Source organism: Cheilinus undulatus, linkage group 5 (genome assembly GCF_018320785.1).
Source record: "Cheilinus undulatus linkage group 5, ASM1832078v1, whole genome shotgun sequence".
NCBI lineage: Eukaryota > Metazoa > Chordata > Actinopteri > Labriformes > Labridae > Cheilinus > Cheilinus undulatus.
In genome coordinates this window covers 7,088,885-7,105,796 of record NC_054869.1, presented here as the reverse complement: position 1 = coordinate 7,105,796, position 16,912 = coordinate 7,088,885, and the positions used below count along the sequence as shown (strand labels likewise).

General features: G+C 40.6%; 1 protein-coding gene across 1 annotated transcript in view; it reads right to left on the bottom strand.

The window, feature by feature from the left end:
- Window positions 1-16,912, bottom strand: part of lrrc75ba (leucine rich repeat containing 75Ba) — a 41,426-nt gene that overhangs the window by 17,851 nt on the left and 6,663 nt on the right. Inside the window, exons 2-3 of the mRNA XM_041788037.1 lie at window positions 8,048-8,176; window positions 4,581-4,693 (exon numbers count right to left, since the gene is read on the bottom strand). Coding sequence (XP_041643971.1) covers window positions 4,581-4,693; window positions 8,048-8,176 — 242 coding nt within the window. The remainder of the gene's footprint in view (window positions 1-4,580; window positions 4,694-8,047; window positions 8,177-16,912) is intronic.

Here is a 16,912-nt window from a genome sequence, read left to right as displayed (position 1 = left end):
TCTTTCATTCAGTGAGAAGAAAACAAGCAAAATAGTCGGATGGATTGACCAGATTAGTGAGATTCAGGCGTTTAATTCAGTGCGGCATTTCATTCAGACATGCCTGTGCAGTATTTAGAGCCATTGGTGAGCGGTGTTAATGCTGGATAATGAAGGGATGAATGATTCAGGGGGCATTAAAATGGACTGAACTGTTTTTGTTTTGTCGGAGTACAGAGAAACCTCACAGAAGTGAGATTGTTGCATTTTTGAACAGATGAAGTTAGTCTGCCTGCAGCCAGACACAGATGGAAGTTAGGCTGGGTACATATTTAAGAGGTTCTTAACTCTTCTAGCCTCAGGACTCTTTCTTTTTAAAACCCTGTAAACATCATCTGCTACGTCACCAAAGTGATACAGCTTTAAAGTGAAAATATCAACTGGCTTAAACCAGTTCTTCTAAACTGGTGTAGCCTCAGGACTCAGGACTACCAGGTCTGTCATCAGACTAATCTATCTAAGAAAACTCCAATCTGAAATGATTTTGCCCGATCTGAGAATGGACCAATCAGGGTTTTTTGGAGAGAATCAGGTGGGCGGGGTTAAGTTCTTTTGCACTAGTAAATAAAGGCTGCTGCCAGTGTAGCTTGGATGTAGCTATAGTTAAGTAGCAGTTTTATCAGAACTGAACCAAACTGCTTTATTAAAAGATCGGCACTGAAAGCTTTTCATGACAGAAAGGTGTTGTCACTCTTCTCCCAACCTGTGATGGTATGATTTTGCAACAGTTACAGGCAGGTACAAATATGCTGCTGCAGCTAGAGTGTAACAGCAGTTTTATCAGACCTGGGCCACATTTCTTTATTAACCTCTGAGCCTGACAACCTATAGGCCAAAAGACACGTGTTATTCAGAGTTGTCAAGTTTGAACTATAAATCCTAGCCTCTTACTTTTTTGTCCCTTCAAAGCCCTCTGCTGTGCAGCTGTAATGACCCTATCCATGCCTTCGTAGCTCTCACAGAAGGTTTCTGAGTGAGCCTGGAACTTGGGTGACCTTCTGGGGTATTGAAAGATTAGATCCACACCAGTAACTCTGATATTGAATGTCTTTTTATCCATTTTATGATCTATTTTTCAAACATTTCACAGACAGGCTGTGAACTGTCCCTCTATGTCACTGCAGACAGAAAATGCTGACATACCTAGAGAACGGACCCTGCCCAGTTGGGATTTATTGATGACATGTCTGTCAATATGTGTTGAATCAGGAGCACAGGTGTTAGCTCACCTGACAGTAACTTCATACTGGAGATGAAAAATGTTTCAAGCTATCAGTGGGTCTGATATTGAAGATATGTATGTGTGCCACTTTTTAACTCATTTTAACCAATTTTTCTGCCAATTTTCACCACTTTTATTGGCCACTTTCATCAATTTTGTGAATGCTTTACCCAAATTGCCAATTTTTTACAGTTTCTGCAATTTTTAAACCCATTTCACCACTTTTTATGCCTTATTGGCCACTTTTGAAAAAATGTTGCCTCTGTTGACGCAGTTTTGCTACTCTAAATGTATTTTTGCTATTTTATAAATCCATTTTTAGCTGATTTTTCTAATTTTTTCCACTTCTGACAAATTTTTGCCTCTGTTAGCCCAGTTTTGCCACTTTCTATGTATCTTTGCCACTTTTTTAAAATCAATTTTCAGCCAATTTTTCTGCCGTATCTGCCACTTTTGACAATTTTTTGCCTCTGTTGACCCAGTTTCGCCACTTTCTCTATATTTGTGCCACTTTAAGTCAATTTTCAGCTAATTTATCTGCCATATCTGCCACTTTTGAAATTTTTTTTGCCTCTGTTGCCACAGTTTTGCTACTTTAAATGTATTTTTTGCCAATTTTTATTAATTTCCAGCTGATTTTTCTGACATTTTTGCCACTTTTGACAATTTTTTAAACACTGTCAACCCAGTTTCGCCACTTTCTCTATATTTGTGCCACTTAAGTCAATTTTCAGCTAATTTTTCTGCCGTATCTGCCACTTGTGACAATTTTTTTTTGCCTCTGTTGACCCAGTTTTGCTACTTTCTATGTATTTATGCCAATTTTTTTTTTTTTTATCAATTTTTAATGTCATTTTTGCCCAGTTTTGCCACTTTTTGTCCTCTTTTCCACACTTTTTCTGCAGTTTTTGCCCTTTTGACCCATTTGTGCCTCTGTTAACCCAGTTTTGCCACTTTTGCCATATTTACAACCCTGAGAGCCTAAATTTTCCACATTCCATGTACTTTTGTCACTTCTAAACCACCATTCACCACTTTTTGTGCTGTTTTTTCCAATTTAAACCAATTTTTGCCTCTTTAAACCCATTTTTTCTGCTTTTGATCATTTGCACCTCTGTTAACCTAGTTTTGCCACCCTAACACTCCCTGTTCCCCACTTTTGCTGCTGTTTTGTCACTTTATACTCATTTTGCCACTTTGTACCTTTATTGCCACTTTTTTCCTAATTTGTCTGGCAACGTTATTTCAAATTTTAACATTTTACAACCAATTTTTACCCCCTTTAATCCTATTTCACCCATAATGTGTCATTTAAGCCATTCTGCCACTATTTGAACCTTTACCATCACTTTTTCTTTCCATTCCTGTCTCTGTCAACCCAGTTTTGCCACTCTCAATAAAGTTTTTGGCCACTTTTGACCCTCATATCTGCTGTTGTTGCCAATTTAAACAAATTTTGGCCTCTTTTAACCCATTTTGTCTCTTTTTTTTAATTACCTTTTTGCCTGTCAACTCTTTCTCAAATTTTAACAATATTTTTGCCAATTTAAACAAATATTTGTCTAATTTAACCAGGTTTGCCCCTTTAATCCTATTTCACCAATTCTTTAGCATTGAAGCCGTTTTGCCATTTTTGGAACCGTTTCCACCACTTTTTCTGCCCGTCTTGCCTCTGTTTTCCCATTTTTCTTACTGTTTAATGTTTTTTTACAAAAATAAAAAATATCAAATATTGTTATTACAGCTTAACTTTACAATCAACCATGATTATGCCGACCTCCACGGACCCCCCTTTTAGGCTCGGCCCCAGGAAGCTCTCTCCTTTATCCCCCCTTACGGGCGGCCTGGTTGATTCAGGATGTCTAGTGCTGCTGTGTGTGTGGAAGTGGGTACGCTCTTAATCTATTCTATTAAAGGTGACATAGTTTACTGAATGGCACTATGAGAACATTTATGAAAGTTGATAAAGCCTCCTTCATTTAAATCACAGGTGTCATATCAGTCTTATGCATACCCCTTCAGACAAAGCGTTACCCAACTTTATCATAACTCTGATTGGTTGCGTCTGTTCTCAGACCTTTTTGCAGGAAGGATCTGCCTGATGACAGACGTGGAATCTGGCCAGTCCATCTCCTTTGCAAAGTTACTCCTTAATGACTTTAAACTGGAAAGCTAAAAGAGCATCCAGGGATTTTTTTGGGCCAAAACTTATAAAACTGCTTTTATTAACAGAAAAAATGTCTCCAGAAATAAATGTGAGAGGTGATGTTCCTATAACAGCGAGGGGCCGGCTGGCCCTGTCTCATCTCACCGTCTTTGACAGCCATTTGTTGACGAACACACCAGCAGGCGAAGCCGTCAGAGCTCACAGTTTCCTGTGTATTAATATTCTGTTTCAGGGCAGATTGTTGTTTGAATGATTCATCTTGCTCCTGCTGTCTCAGCCAGTGTCAGACTGACTTTCTCTGCAGGTTTTTGAAAGCAACAACATGACTAAAGAAAAAAAAAAGGGGGGGAGGGGGCCTTCAGCGAGGAATTTAGCAATCGAATGTATCTGCAAAATGTCAGAGATGCTGTCAGAGTCGCTTAAATCTTGTGTCTTTCCTCCTCTGGGCTGAATTTAACGTCCAAGTGCACAACAAAGCCGTGCCTGTGCAGCTCGGCTGTGGAGCGTCTGATGCTGGCAGACGACTCTGAATATGTTTCCGCTTCCCTCTGATTCCTGTGTTGATATCTCAGACTGATTTATAATGAAAATGTCTCATCTCGCTGTGTTCTCATTGTGTCCTATTCAACCATCCTGAGATTATTTCCAGCCTCAGAAAGTCAGAACATTATTTGCAGCATCGGGCCGGCTGTAGAGTAAGCAATTACACAAGGAAGAATTATGATAGCAGGCGTCTGCTCATGAACAGGATTACCAAGCACACCTAGGCACACACAAAATCTATTTGTACACAGGCTCATGCTCGATTCATCATTGCACATCAAAAGCAGTTCAATCTTTCATCAAGAGAAGAAAAATTACATTTAGTACAAACTGGAACAGAACATTTTCCTCTGCAGCTTTTGAAGAGAGAAACGCCAACGGCAGAACACACCCGCCGTACGAATCTGAGCACTTTAAAAGAGAGATGATTGACAGCTGTGGTAACCATGGCGCTGCTGTCAGGTCAGCTTGTGGCCGACTCTGTCCTACTTCAATGTCAGCTACAAAGATGGAAATCTCTACGGCTGGCCGTGGAGCCTTGCCCTGTGTTTTCTGTGTTGCCGAGCTGCAGATTTATTACAGACTGGATGTCTGGAGAGGAGGGCTTACCAGGCCTGGGATTTCCGTCTGGACATGCTCTGCCTCAGCCACTTTGAGTGCGGGGTCAGGTGGTAGATGAGCTGTCTGCAAATCTTATCCGAGGACTTTATGGTGTCTGCATCCTGCAGAACAGAGCAGAGAGAGGAGATCATGATGGTACACAGAACAAAGAGAGAAAACAGAGAAAATCTCATTATTTTTCACTTGCAGGGCTTTAAATCCGGCAAGTTCTCTAAAACTTATCAACCTGCACCTAAAGGAAAAGAAAAGGTTTGTTATTATTTGTGACGCCTTAAGCTACTCCTGTGCAAAACACAATTTAGCCTCCTTGCTGGAGCAGGAAAATCTAATCACATGCAGTGTGCACCGGTGGGGAAAACACAGGAAGTGCACAGGAGAGGCGAGATTCAACACAGCCACTGGTAAACACGGTAAATTCAGTTCATTAAGCATGCCGTGGCTGCTGGTGGCCATCGCCAACATCAGAATAATTCACAGTAGGAGGTTTTCTACCATGTCAAAAACACAGCCCGTTTTCACTAATGAGCTACTTTGTTTGCTTCCTTAAGGGATATAGTTTTGAATTTAGCTGATTTTTACATTAAACAGTAGTTTTCAGGCACATACTCTCAAAATAGTCCCAAAATGCATTGAAGAAAATCAATGTTAATTTTGGCAGCTTTGTCTGAGCATGGTTGAAATTTGTTGTTGAGCCATTTTTTAACACTATACCCACAAACTTATACAAGATATAGACAAGAGTAGTTGGCCACACCTGTTTATTAAATTGAATTCAGGTGATTCAATCAGACCTGTTGCTACAGGTGTACAAAATTAAGTGCCTAGCCATTCAGTCTCCATTTGCAAACATTTGTGATATAAAATGGGTCGTTCTGAAGAGCTCAGTGACTTCAAGCATGGAACTGTCATTGATGCCGCCTTTGCAAAGAGATGGTTTGTGATATTCCACAGTCAACTGTAAGTGATGGGATTGAAAGCAGAAGCGTTTAGGAACAACAGCAACTCATACACTAATCAGAAGACCACATAAAAATCACAGAGAGGAGTCAACAGCTGTTAAGGCGCATGGTACATAAAAGTCGCCAGCGCTCTGCTGATTCAAGAGCTTCAGAGGTCTGAACTTCCTCTTGTGTCGGGAGCTTCATGGAAAGGGTTTCCATGGTCAAGCAGCTGCATGCAAGCCTAGCATCACCATGGAGTGGTGTGAAGCACAGTGACAAATCACGCTTCTCTAACCTCGCAAAGCAGATGGATTCGCTCGTTTCCGTGTTTCTCACTGGCAAATCCATCTTGCAAAGCTCCCATCTGGACCGTTTGGGCCCGGTTAGAAAGTGACAGGACCAATCAGTGTTGAGGGGCAGTACTTTCGGGTGTAGCGGAGTCGTGATGTATGCAAGCAGTGAGAAGAGGCCGGTGCAATCATGGCGGAAGACATTAGCATGGATGCTGCTAAAGCGCTAGTTTCATCAGAACTAAGTTTTTTTTTTTTCAAAAACAGTAAAAGTTGTGTACTGACATGTCTACAGTCACCATGGTTTGCGTTGTGTAGTTCTTTATAGAGTTTGCCTAGTCGGTAGGGGTGCAGGCACAGCTTTTCAGCGGCTATGTCACATGTTTTGTTGCTCTGATTGTCCCATAAAGATGTGACAGACAGAACGTTCATCCAATCACCCTCCAAGTTTTTTTTTCAAAGGCTCTGCCCTCTCCCAAGCGCTTTGTATTGAAGGTTTTCCAGATGGATGTGTGAAACAAATCCATCTGGCGTGTCAGGTTAACGCTTCTCTGTTTGGCAGTCAAATGGGTGAGTCTGGGTTTGGAGTTGTTTTCAGGGTTTGATCTAGAACCCTTATCTCCAGTGAAGGCCAATCTTAATGCTTCAACATACCAAGACATTTTGGACAATGCTATGCTTCTAACTGTGTGGCTACAGTTTGATGAAGGCCCTTTATGTTCCAGCATGACTGTGCCCCAGTGCACAAAGCAAAGACTATGAAGACATGGTCTGATGAGGAAGAACCTGATTGCCCTGCACAGAGCCCTGACCTCAACCCCATTGAGCACCTTTGGGCTGAACTGGAACCGAGACTGAAAGCCAGGCCTTCTCATCCAACATCAGTGCTGACCTCATAAAGGCTCTACAGCAATGATACTCAGCATGTGGCTCTGGAGCCACATGTGGCTCTTTTTGTGACTATTTGTGGCTCTTTTATGTCTTCATTTGAACCATTATTCCCCCAGAAAACCTTAGAAAGGGAAACTTTTACCTCAGAAATTAGTCACATTAATCAATTTGTTACCCAGACTTATACAGAAGGCTTTAATTGTCAAACTTAATTGTCCCATTTACTCCATTTTTGCCACATTTATCCCATTTTTGCCCCTTTTCACCCAATTAAGCTACCTTTGCCATTAAATACAACTTTTTCCCCCGTATTTTTTCCCATTTTAGCCACTTTTATCCCATTTTGGTGCCTTTTCCTCATTTTTTTTTTTACCATTTTCTGCCCATTAAAGCTACCTTTAGCCATTAAATACCACTTGTTTCCTCTTTTTTGGCCCATTTTTGCCACTCTCAACTGCTTTTTTCCCATTTTAGTCATGTTTTTTTCATTTTTTGCCACTTTTTGCCAGTTTTGGACCATTTTTGCCACCTTTAGGTTAATATATTGCTACTTCGAGCCATTTTTGCCACTTTTTACAACTTAGATTGTGCCTCTTACAAAGGCATTTTTTTTATTTTTCAACAATATGACTCTTTGGTTGAGCAGGAGTTGAGTAACACTGCTCTACAGAATCAAATACCCACTAAAGCACTGGAAAATCTTGTGGAAAGCTTTTCACTAAGAGTTGAGGCTGTTATAGCTGCAAAAGGGGGGCCAACTCCATATCAAAGTCATTACGGTCCTGTTTGATGCAATGGGCAGACGGCCGAATACTTTTGTCCATATAGCGTATTTTGCATTCTCCCTATGCAACAATTGCTCCTTTTTTTGATGATTATATGCATTGTTGAAAAATATAGATTTTGAACATCCAATAGTGCAGCCCTAGTCTCTGTTCTCATTTTACCCTCAGTGACGGAAACTAAACTCACTTTTAAACTGAGATTTTATCATCAAAGATCTATGTTAGCTTGTCTAAGTCTTGTCTTTCCATTTTTAGTCATAGTTTTTGTTGAAAAAATGGACACTGAACAAATTGCCCTACTCCTGAATTCTGAACAGTTCTTACAGCTGCTCCTTGAATGTCCAACGTTTCTTTCTGGCATCTGTCTGCAGAAATGAAAGTCGATAACAGCAAAGATCAGATTTTCATTGATCTTGAGACCTCTTACAAACCCACAGAAAGGAAATTCATCTGAAGGGGAGACTTTCAGGAGCCTGTTTTCTCTTGGAGAGCCTGATCTTTGTGGGTACGCTGCAGGTGTTAGAAGAAGCAAAAAGAAATAAGCTGACCTTCTTGGGACACTGCATCTCTCGAGCCAGGCTGAGCAGCAGCTCATGGGAGATCGGGTCAACCAAGTTGAGAAAAGCAGCGTTTTTGTACAAGATGTCGTTGAGCGAGGTGCCTTCCAAACCGAGGTCCTGTGAAAGAAAAGAGAAGAGGCGTAGATTAGAATGACAGCGAGGTGGAGATGTAAAAAACATCCTGCAAAAGTTTCAATTAAGGTTACAAGAGTGTGACTTTGGAGGTGAGAAGAGAAGTGTGAGTGGTTGTAGGAGGATTTTGGGGTTCAAAGGCAGTGTGACTGGAGATGGAAAGATAAAAGAAGTGTTTAGTTTGAAATATTCATTACAGGAGACAGGAGCTGTTTCATCTACAGCGAGAAAGTGAGGTGTAGCGGGAGTCACAGGGTGCAGCGTGGTGAATAATCACACCGTTATGGCACAGAGCCACACTGCTTATGCAAACATGTCACAGCCAACGCTGCAAGCACATCAACATGATTCCTCTCTCAGATCTGATCTAATATGAAAAAGTGAGCATGCATTTTTTAACCCTCAGGAGATCCTTTAAAATCAAACTTAATTTGTTCCTTCGGGCACAAATCAGCCACCTCCCCAAAACTGCTGTGAAGATGTGATACTTTATTTTTTTTTCCACTTTAAACAAGTCAATCTTGTAAAACTACTTCAGTCTAAAATACACATATCAAACAATATTTATATTTTGAAAAATTTAACCCTTTATAGGCCAGTACAGCCTTTTTTCATTGAAAAAAAAAAAACTTTTACTGGTGTACTGCTGTAAGTTGTTTTTTTTTATTGAATAAACACAGAGTGTGTGTGAAGCTGGACATGAAAGGGACACACACAGACACACGCACACACACACACGTGCACATGCACACACATCCCACCCACACCTGCACACACACCATTATCCAACATCAAAAGTGGCACACACTAACATTTCAGCAGCAATGTACCCTTTTAGAAAACAGTCAAAAGTGTGAGATTTTGTTGCATGCTTAGAATGGTGAAAAAGTAGCAGCATCTGGTTGACGAATATAAAAATCAAAAACTGAAGGCCAGTAGTACAAAATTAAACCTTAACATCAAGGAATGCATTAGTTTAAGTTAAGATAAATGTGGGATCAAAAATGGCATTTTTAATTGTTTGCAATGGGGCAGTTTTTGTCCAAAGGAACAAATTTTTTTTTTCATAGCTTAGCCATTTTAGGCTAATTTAACAAACTGATTAATCTATTAAAAAAATGTTAAAAATTAATATCCTCTGGCATATTGGCATGAAAATAAAAAATAGAATCTACAGAAAATGGTCCCAGGACCCTCTGAGGGTTAAAGATATTTTAAATTGAGCTAACCTTGACATTTCAAGCTTCCCTTGAAAATGCAAAATGCAACAAATCCTCCTTCTGTTTATATGTTTTGTGCACAACTGTATTTCCTTTATGCCTAATCCATTTCATCTCATAAAATACAGCTGTACCACTTTCAAATGAGAGATTTTTACATAAATATGATTTAAAAATTGAAGCGGCACATAAATACGTCTGCAGAGAGGTCAGAACTGACAGCTGTAGCTGCAGCTTACTCATGGAAATGACAAATCCAAAAGGGATCTGCAATGGAAAAAAAATCAAAGCAAATAAAAAGCGGAGATTTCAGATGACCTTTTAAATGCTGAGAGACAAGCAGCAGGCAGCGGTGCAGCTGTGTGAACTGAACTGTTCATTCTGCCTGCGTCAACACGTCCATCCTGAAGCTACTAATGAGGCAAACTACGACGAGCGTTTGTGCAAACCATGAAACTTTAATGAGAGAAAACCTTAGAGACGTGCATGCACACACCTGCGTGCACATGAAGATGCACATACAGACATCTTCTCTCCAACACAATCAGCATTGATTGTAATAGACAGTCTGAGTGGGAGGTTGCAGCTCCGCATTAATGGCTCCCCTTTCAAATAGGGCTACAGTAAACAGTCTGAACACAAGGCGCCAGGGAGAAGCTGCTTCTGCCCTTCTGTCAAACAAGGTATAAAAATATCTCCCTTCAGAGCTCCAACACCATCAATTGTCACGTGAAATCGCAGCAGGAAGCCTCGAATCCACCTCATATCTGACGCCCAGGCTCAGATCTTTGTCATATCTGGAGCAGAGCTCACTGTTACACACCAATTAACCACAGCGGCAGCTCCTTTCAAATTCAGAGAACAGGATCTCTCAGACATCTGCGAGCAAAGATAAAGTAAGGCTTATTTAATAAAAGTGGAGCTCATTTAGAGGAAGCGAGCCCGTGTCCCCTGTGAGGTGGCTGTCATGGAGCCCAGGCTGGCCGGTTTATCTCCTGGCCTTGATTAAGGATGTTCCACCCTCTCTTGTGTCAGGGCTTCAGAGTAATTAACGCGGGATCGGCCGACAGCTAAAAGACAGAGGAGGGCCGAGGGCGAGCAAACAAATGAGATCACGGTGGCTGCTGTCACATCTCTGATGCACCTACATATTCTCCAACACGTGTTTAATGCAGCAGGTGGGAGAAAGCTGTGCAAATAAACCCTGCATTAAGATCAAACGTTCACTGATAGTAGAGGAGCTGTGGAACATGTAGGACATGACAACAAAGACTACGGCCATTGTTGAGAGAAGACAGTGGCATGCAATATATGTGTATAATAGAGATACTTTAGCTGGACATCAGTATCCGTCAGTGTCAGCTTTAATGAGGCCTGCACTGATTTCAGGAGCTAATCTGTGTCTGCTGTGAAGCAGCCTGTAAGCTTGTTCACATAACTGTTGATTCAGAGAGGTTTATTATCAGACAGGAGGCGCCTGTTGGAAAACTTTGTTTTCATGGCAAAATGTGAAGGAAACCTGACAGCGAAGGAGTCTGACATCGTTTCAGTGATGTGCAGTTTGTCAGACATCTTTCAGTGAAACTTTTCGAGGAAGGACTGTGAGTAAACGTTGGTGAAACTTAAGAATAAAATACACAAAACTCTGTGTAGTTAGCAGTTGTGTTGTAGACCTCACTATCTGAGACCAAGACAAGACCAGGACTTATTGGGATCTAGACCAACTTGAGAGTGAGACAAGACGAGACCAAGATAAGACCAAAACCTTAAAAATCAGTTAAAAAAATCATCATAAGGTTGAACAGTTAAGGGCACTCTATCCTTTTGATTTATTTTTAAATTTAAGAAAAAAAAAGGTGTCTGCAACTCTGTTGTCAAAGCATCACATGGCAAAAATCTCAAATCTTAGCAAATTTGTTCAACTAACTTCTTGTCAAAAATAAATCCTTCTATGTATAAAAAAGCCACTGATGAGTCCAAAATTGTTTTTAGGGTTGGTTCGATTCTGACACCAGTATCAGAAACACAACCGATACTGCTTAAAATGCAGGTATTGGTATCAGCCAGTACATGCTATTATGCATTGATGTTTGGTTCAGCTTTATATTTTGCTTTGTTTAGCCAAGCTACATGTTAGCACCATAAACCGGAAATCAATTCTTCTTTGCTGCCAGAAAACACTGCAAGCATGAGCTACTGTTTTTAGAGCAGCGAAGAAGAACCAAAAGACCCACTAAAGCAGCAGAGAATGGTGTCTGCGTGACATTTTTTTTTTTTTAACCACTGCCAAGGAGGTCATGTGATCAGGTGGGTTTGTTCATTTGTTCATTTGTTAGTTTGTTTGGTAGCAACATAACTCAAAAAGTTTTGGACGGATTTTGATGAAATTTTCAGGAAATGTCAGAAATGGCACAAGGAAGAACCTATTGGATTTTGGGAGTGATCACCGTTTGGATCCAGGAATTTTTTAAAGGATTCTGTACTATTGGGAGATAGGGCTAATGGTCTGCACTGTCACCACTTTACACCAGGAGATGGCGGACATGAGTAACTTCAATCCCAGCAGCATTTTGGGTGTGTTTCTATACAAAGTTTTGGAGTTTATAGAGTTTGAAAGACGCACGCCCGGTCGAGGAGATGAGTCGGAGCGTAACAGAGAGAAAGACAGCGAATTGTAGTGAGAATACTCACAATGCTGGGAGGAATAGAGGAATATTCACCCTCTGACATGACTTCCGGTCGTCCGGTGAGACCTTGGGTGCATCTGTTGACAGCCGTAGCGAAGCCAATGCTTTGTCTCACCGTGTTTCCACCCCACAGGGGGAGGGAGTAATCGGCGAATGCCATGGTGGGGGGCACATGGGGACGGATCCAGGAATTTTTTTAAAGGATTCTTCACTATTGGAAGATAGATGGCGGAGGTCTGTGCTTTCCGAGTGCAGCCCTCTGTATTATTATTTTAATATTTAGCTGTAAAACTCAGTAATCAGCAGAAAAACAAATTTAGATGCTCTACATTATGACTTTATTTGCTGAGCCATGCTCTGAGTCAAATATAGGTCTCAAAAATATTTGCTAGTCTGCACAGTCTAGAAAGTTCACACTGGTATCAGATCAGTACTCGGTATCGGCCGATACCCAACACCTTGGATATTGGAATCAGTAACAAGAAGGGAAAATGGTATTGGAACATCTCTACTAGCCTGTACAAAATTTAGCAAGAAAATACTCAAAAATCCAAGCTCACCACCATGATTGAAGAAGAAGCTGTTTGTTGTATCAGCAAAGTCTTCTCCTTATTATGACGTCAATGACAGTGAAGAATAGCACATCAGTGCTGGTCTCGACTGGTCTTGATGGAAAACCTAGAGTCTGGTCAGTCCAAAACGGAGACAAGGCCGAGTCAAAATGCTCTCCATTCCCAGAGACAAGACCAAGACATTCAAAACGTGGACTGGAGACCGGTCTTGAGACCAAGACTGTTCTCTAGCACTAAACACTAAACAGCAAGGAATGAGTAAGGATGAAACAGGTGGGGCAGTTCATCAACCTTTTGAACCCTGAGCCTATTTTTCTATTTTTAGGTTTCTGCTTGAAAATTGCATACCCACAATAAAATGAGTGTATCTCTGCAACCACAAGGTCTATTTGAATAATTTTGGTGTCACAGTAAAGGGAACACTTGTGAGACTGTAGCCACAGGCTAATTTCCATCCATAGTCCCTGGCAGGTTGATGGTATAATTATAAAAGGGTTCATCAAGCATGCACATGATGGAAATAAAAAATATACAAAAAACCAGACAATACGCAGACACCAAACAACATAAACAGTACAATAATATACACAGACAATGTGCATAAGACTGACGGTAAAGTACTAAAGTGCTGATGTATTGCACATAGTTATAAATGTGTTTGTGTATACTGCACATTTACTCTAGGCCCATTTATTCTAAGTGCTGGTGTGATTGTGTATATATTTAGACGTGTTTATGCATGTATTATTGCCCAGGGAGAGCATTCAAAGGTGTATTTGTGTATGTAATATTGCGTAAGAGATGCATACATAGATGCATGTATGTATTTACACTGGACTAACAGACAGTTAAACCCTGTGCACCCTGCACACCTCAGAGTTAGTTTAAATAGTTGGCTTATAAAATGTTATGTGAACAGAAAATGCAAAGCATTGGTTCAAAAAAATAAATAACACACAATGACAGTGCAGCTTGTTTACAGATTGATCTCTGAAAAGGTATGAAGACAAAAGAGAGAGAGTGTCATCTGTGATTGGACTATAATTACTACAACTCAGGCTGTGACAGGATAGAAAGGTTTCATTTTAGCAGACAAGCTGTATTTGAATAAACTAAATAATTTCCTCTCAATACAAGATGTGTCAGCCAAAGCTTTTCCAGACGAGACTGCTCCTTCGATACTGAAAACTTTTCTTTTTCAGTAGTTCAGCCATGATCAAGCATTTAAAGAAAACTGTGATCTATATTTAGTAAATTAACATGCCGGGTGCTAATTGATTAAAATACTTCTAAATTCATGACAGTGGAGCGGGCAGGCACAGGGAACATTTTAAACACTGTAAGAGACACGATATTTATCAGACGGTATCATGCCGGGTTATAAGACATACACCATATTGCCAAAAGTATTCACTCACCCATCCAAATGATTGCAATCAGGTGTTCCAATCACTTCCATGGCCACAGGTGTATAAAATCAAGCACCTAAGCATGCAGACTGTTTCTACAGACATCTGTGAAAGAATGGGTCGCTCTCAGGAGCTCAGTGAATTCCAGCATGGCACTGTGATAGGATGCCACCTGTGCAACAAGTCCAGTGGTGAAATTTCCTGGCTCCTAAATATTCCACGGTCAACTGTCAGTGGTATTATAACAAAGTGGAAGTGATTGGGAACAACAGCAACTCAGCCACCAAGTGGTAGGCCATGTAAAATGATGGAGCGGGGTCAGCGGATACTGAGGCGCATGGTGAGCAGAGGTTGCCAACTTTCTGCAAAGTCAATCACTACAGACCTCCAAACTTCATGTGGCCTTCAGATTAGCTCAAGAACAGTGCGCAGAGAGCTTCATGGAATGGGTTTCCATGGCCGAGCAGCTGCATCCAAGCCATACATCACCAAGTGCAATGCGAAGCGTCGGATGCAGTGGTGTAAAGCACGCCGCCACTGGACTCTAGAGCAGTGGAGACACGTTCTCTGGAGTGGCCCCTGAGTTCCAGTCAAAAGGAACTCTGAATGCTTCAGCTTACCAAGAGATTTTGGACAACTCCATGCTCCCAACTTTGTGGGAACAGTTTGGGGATGGCCCCTTCCTGTTCCAACATGACTGTGCACCAGTGCACAAAGCAAGGAGCATAAAGACATGGATGAGAGAGTTTGGTGTGGATGAACTTGACTGGCCTGCACAGAGTCCTGACCTCAACCTGATAGAACAGCTTTGGGATGAATTAGAGCGGAGACTGAGAGCCAGGCCTTCTTGTCCAACATCAGTGTGTGACCTCACAAATGCGCTTCTGGAAGAATGGTCAAAAATTCCCATAAACACACTCCTGAACCTTGTGGAAAGCCTTCCCAAAAGAGTTGAAGCTGTCAGAGCTGCAAAGGGTGGACCGATGTCATATTAAACCCTATGGATTAAGAATGGAGTGTCACTTAAGTTCATATGTGAGTCAAGGCAGGTGAGTGAATACGTTTGGCAATAAAAGTGTACTTCTTTGGCTCTACAAAGAAATAGTGACATCTTATCTTTTGACTGTGTAACTAGATCTCCTGATGATAGTCTGATATTAGTTCGAGCAGAAGGGAAGTACTGTGACTTGGCAACACTCACTCAAGACTGTGTGCAGCTACAACTGTTCTGTTACACTTGGTGGACTTGGTGTCAATTTGAAGTAGAAGTCGGTCATAGCTGAGCCAAACATACTAGACTTTATTCAGGCCTGGCTTGTGCACTCTGCTACTGCTGTTCAATGAAGGGAATCCATTTTAATTTGATAACTGTAAGCTCCTTACAAACAGAAAAAAACATTTTTGTTTCTTCCCTAAGTTTCTCTCTGTCTGTCACCAGGCTGTTACAGTGCTGTTAAAAGGCAGATGATGGAGATGGATGGAAAACTCCAGCATTTTGGATATGGGCAAAAATCCAATATGGTGCGTCAGCAGTTACCTGAAAACGAACAAAGAAAGAATGAAGAAGTAATGATGCCTTAATCAATAATTAATAAATGGATCATGAGTCACTCTTATAAAATCTTATGGATTAGTTCAAGATTAACTAATAGAGAATCTCAGTTATATCTTGTGTAAATGCAAAACTAGTGAATGAAAATAATCTCATTATAATCTAATAATATAATAACCCAATCTAGATGCATTTTTTCACCAATATTGCTATTGCAATTTGATGTGCAATTATCTTTTTATGGTCCTCACCTAGAGTATTTCTCAAACAAGCAAAAAATCATTAGATATTATAACTAACACAATATTTGGTAGATAAAATTAAGGCTGAACAATTTTAATGAAAATTTAACTCATTGAAAATGTGATATTATCTGTTGCATTGAAGGGAAAAATGAAAAACAAGATAAGTATTTTTTGCAAACTATTCCAGAAAAAGACACTTTAATGTTGGCATGATGTGTTATAGTATAACATCTTTGCTGCAAAAAATATTTAGCTGGTGTTCTGAAACACATTTTCCATAAATGAATTGCACCTTCTGCGGTTTGACAATTGCAGGAAGACATACTGCAATCTAATCTAAATTGCAATCAACTGTCCAGCCCTAGTTCTTAATGTAGTAACTATTTTTTGCCCACTTAAAAAAATCATTTCCATTACCCATGTGCTATTAGAGTGAAGTGGATAGTTACCCTGTGCAATCATCACCTGACCTAGTACCTTTTCTGAACCTGATATACCAGATGGGAGGTTTCACATATACATTTCAAGGATATATTTCACATTCATGTTTGAAACCTCACATACGAAGCGTTTGGCAGGACTTTTAAAAAAAGTTGTCAGAAGGTGATGCACGAATGTGATCTGTCTGTCACATTCATTACTGGCCAATCAGAGCCAAAAGACAAACTGAGGTAGCAGGCATGCACAGTTCCAGTAGTAGAGCTCGACAGACAGGTGCTGAACAGTGGAGCTTGTTGGTGGATCAAACTCATGCCAAGCATAAAGAAGCCGGTAAGTGTTAAAAAATTCTCCGCCAAGGAGCTTTCAGTGTAGCTCTTTGCTCTTGTTTAAAAAACAAAATGCTGTCAAGTTCTGCTATACTATAACTGCATCCAAGCTGATACCAGCTTTACCAGTCGCATCCATTGTCTATGCCGACTTACAGCCCAACGTAACCCCTGCCCTGAACTCCTATAAACTCATGCTAAAGCAGGTTAAAGGAAAATTATTTTTTGAAATTTCCATTATTAAAACTTTCAGTATGTTTTCTTGCTCT